Source organism: Rhinolophus ferrumequinum, chromosome 8 (genome assembly GCF_004115265.2).
Source record: "Rhinolophus ferrumequinum isolate MPI-CBG mRhiFer1 chromosome 8, mRhiFer1_v1.p, whole genome shotgun sequence".
In the NCBI taxonomy this organism is placed as follows: domain Eukaryota; kingdom Metazoa; phylum Chordata; class Mammalia; order Chiroptera; family Rhinolophidae; genus Rhinolophus; species Rhinolophus ferrumequinum.
Window position 1 is genome coordinate 34,695,884 of NC_046291.1, and position 3,936 is coordinate 34,699,819.

The window sequence follows — 3,936 nt, forward strand, 5'->3', positions numbered from 1 at the left end:
GGTGCAGCTCCTAGATCTTCAACTCTAATTCAGTTCCCCCACGGCTTTTTTTTCACCATATACAGGCTTGTTCAGACCCTGATCTGAGTTTCTTCTTTAGCCACATAAGCCTGAAGACTGTTATTCTTTATATCTTCCACAGTTTTGAGCACAGCTGGGCATGTAGTAGGTGCTTAATAAATCTTTTTTTATTTTTTTTTTTTATTTTTTATTTTTTTATTTTTTTTATTTTTTTTTTTTGGAAAAGGTAGACTTTTAATAACTGCTTTTATCACCAGGTTAAGTCATGCAGTTACAAAGTAGTTAGAAATTTCTGAAAGGATATTATCGTTAAAAAAAGAAAAAAGCTCATTCTTACATAAATAATATCTAGCACTTCATTGGGACACTACTTCAAAAGGCCCTGGCAAAATAACTCCCAAACACAACACTCTACCCCAGGTTGTTTTCAGGCCGCTGTAAGGAAGCTGCGTGTAGAATGCGAGGCCTCTGCAGAGGACACAGTCAGGGCGAGCTGGGCCATCGGCAAAGCTCAGAGCCGCCAGCCAGACTCCAGAGGGAGCCACGTGGGTTTTTCTGGGACTCTATGTAAATTATTGTTTAATCAGTCAACACAACAGATTTTCAAAAGAGAAGACCAATTAATTAACATGATAATGAGGTTACAGGATTCTTTGGACTATTTGTCATAATTGTGGTTAGTAAATTTCAAGTCAGTCTTAACAAAAATAGCCTCCATCATGTGCTACTGAATGATATGTATGAAGGTAACTTAACTCTCCACTGGGCTTTTTGTTTTGCGGGACAACAATATACTATTGATAAGCTATAAATGATACTGTTTTGTTATAAAAATACTAGCTTTTTTCATTCATTATGTTTATAGGCATTCACTGCTTGAGTCAAGGTTAGGCTTACTGAGTGATTAAAGGCAATTTTATTACAGCAGCATGTACTTATTTTATTCTAAAAGAATAAAATGTATAAAGAGAAATAGCTTTTATTTTTGTTTGCAATCTGTAAAATTGAGTTCTTTTGCTGATATAAAATACCAATAACTCACTTGAGGTCCATGCCACCTTCTGAAAATGCCACACCCCTGCTTTTGAAGCGTGTCAGTTATGGCCTGTCTCAGACTTGTCCAGAGCTGAAGCAGCAAGCGACTGCGCCTGGCCAGCAGGTCCTCTCCCAGCCTCAGCTCTGACAGCTGGGGGAGGCAGCCGGGGAGCAAGGCAGCGCGGCCAGACAGAAGAGACGTTTGATTTAAAGGCAAAGTACCCAATAGCTCTGTGGCATCGGTCATTGCTACTTTCACACTCATCATCTTTGTACAGGATCCCCTAACCTTAATTTCTTTTTTTTAAGGGACTGATTTGGATTGACTTGTTGAGAATGGCATCCATTACCTATGAAGTCATGAGAGAAGGATTTCTGTGGTTACACGTAAACTTGTGATGATAGGGCTACAGATGAAGAGGTGAAGAGGGCAGTGAAGAAGTCAGCTACAATCCATCTATGTGAAGGTCACACCGGCTTCGTTGTACACCTTGAAAACTTTCTCAATGGCGTTGACGTAGGCAGCTGTTCTCAGGTCCAACCCCAGGTTATATACTTCATGGCCGTGCGCATGATTTGCCTGGCAGAGCGCTCCATAGTGTAAGCTAAGCCAGAGTGCACGATGTCTTTCTCAGATGCCCCCGATATCCTGTCTTGGAACTCTGCTGTGGGCACAACAGGGATAGTTCCACCGTGCTTTCCAAATTTTCTTTCCAAACTCTCTTGAACAGACATGAGCAAGTGGTAGTTAGAATCCCTTTCATATTTGAAGGTCAAACGGCCATAGCTGACATGATTTAGGTTCTTCAGCCACTCAAAGTAAGATACTGTCACTCCTCCAGCATTCAAGTAGAGATCTGGAATAACCATAATGTTCCTCTCCAGGAAAATCTTGTCAGCTTCTGGAGTCGTCGGTCCATTGGCACCCTCAGCAATGATCCTGGCTTTGATTCTGGGTGCATTGGACTTGGTCAGCTGCTTCTCGCTGGCAGCAGGGATCAGTATGTCACAGTCAGCCTCCAGGATGTTCCCTTCATAAAGCTTTGCCTTGGGGAAGCCCAGGATTGATCCGTGTTGCAATTTGTAGTCTTCCAGTTCCTTTGGGTCAATACCATCTGGATTCCATATACTCCCATCAGATTCACCAACACCAACACATTTAGCACCAAAGCGATGCAAGTATCTCATAGAGTGCAGGCCCACATTACCAAAACCCTGAACAACAAATGTTTTATCTCCAAACCCTGGTGTCATTCCTAAAATGCTCATGTAGGAAGCTTCATTGATGAAGTTTTCAATCCCGTGGAAAACTCCCCGGCCAGTAGCAGAGATCCTTCCGTGGATTCCACCTTGACTGATGGGTTTACCAGTGACACAGGCATGGGCGTTAATATCATAGTGCCCTATGGTGCTAGCATAGGTGTCAGCAATCCAGGACATCTCCCGCTCGCCTGTGCTCATGTCTGGGGCAGGCACATCAATGCCAGGACCAATAAAGCCCTTCTTTGCCAGCTCCATGGTGAACCTCCTTGTGATCTTTTCCAATTCATTATCAGTATAGTTCTTAGGATTGATCTTAACACCAGCTTTGGCACCCCCAAATGGCACATCAACCACTGCACACTTGTAGGTCATCAGAGAAGCCAAAGCCTTTACTTCATCTACACTCACATCAGTGCTGTAACGGATACCTCCCTTGCAGGGCGTCCGGTGCTGGCTGTGCTGGGCCCGGTAGCCCTCGATGACCTCCCAGGAGCCGTCGTCGCGCCGGATGGGGAAGGACAGGCTCAGCACATGGTTGCAGGGCTTGATGATCCGCAGGATGCCGCGCACCCGGTTCCGCTTCTGCTCCGCGCTCTCCCGGGTCTTGAGGTCCTCCACCAGCTTGTCCTCCACGATGCTGGCACCGCGGTCAAAGAAGCCCTCCACCATCTTGAAGAAGTTGGGGTCGTCTTCGCGGTCGGCCGTCGCCTCGCTGTAGTGTCGCCGGGAGGACGGCGCGAGCCCCGGCTGCGGGGCGGCGGCAGGCTGTCCGCGGGCCCGGCCCAGCAGCGCGGCCGAGTCGGCCGCCGCCGACCCCAGGGCAGCGGGCCCCACGCGGGACAGCAGCAGCGCTTCGCCCAGACAGCGGTACATGGCGGCGGGGCGGAGGCCGCTGAGGAGTGGCGCTCTAGGAGGCTCTGGGACGGAGGGAGGGAGCAATAAATCTTTTTTTTAAAAAACTATATTGTCTAGAGACATAGGATGTTACTTAGTAATATGAGAAAATATTCCACATTTTTTTTTTCTCTAACACCGCATCCTCTCAACACTGTTTATCTTATCCAGATTGATGAACTGGTAAAAAATATGGATATAAGGGGAAAAAGTGTGAAATCTGCAGTTTATTGATATTAGTGTGAGTTAGATTTATAAACAGCTATGTGTCAAACTCCCACTTCACGATTAAATGTTGTGGGCTAAGAACTTGTCATGTGATAGGAAAAATATGAAGACAATATATATAAATAAAATCAGTGCTAAATCAAATAAATGTTTGAAGTTTGTGGGGACAGAGCCCCAAAAAGCAGTTTCCAGGCTCTCGGCCTCACATAGAAAGGTACTGGCTCAGGTAGTAAATGGCCATCAACTGGGATCAAATGGCCATCAGCTGTGGCTAGTTGGCCGTCAGCTGTAACCAGTGAGCCATTGGGCACTAATATAACTGCCGTGGCTAGGCTAGCAGAAAAATGGGGGCTGGCAAGAAGATGGAGCTGAGCCTGCAAGTGGACAGCAGGTCGCACGTCGTGTAAACCCAGCCTCCAGTGAGACCATAGTGGTATGACTCCCCTACCTATGGCTCCGTGGGTGCTCCTTTTTGGCCTAGCCATACCCTGCGTT

General features: G+C 46.4%; 1 protein-coding gene across 1 annotated transcript; it reads right to left on the minus strand.

Annotated features, from left to right (window-relative positions):
• Positions 1-228: 228 nt before the first annotated feature.
• LOC117026142 (glutamate dehydrogenase 1, mitochondrial-like) lies at positions 229-3,207 on the minus strand. Its single transcript, XM_033112669.1, has one exon. The coding sequence runs from the start codon at positions 3,190-3,192 to the stop codon at positions 1,588-1,590; it is 1,605 nt and encodes a 534-aa protein (XP_032968560.1). The 5' UTR covers positions 3,193-3,207; the 3' UTR covers positions 229-1,587.
• Positions 3,208-3,936: the final 729 nt, after the last annotated feature.

Bases quoted from the DNA above. Each gene is read 5' to 3' on its own strand.
- LOC117026142 (XM_033112669.1), bottom strand. From the start codon at position 3,192: ATGTACCGCTGTCTGGGCGAAGCGCTGCTGCTGTCCCGCGTGGGGCCC.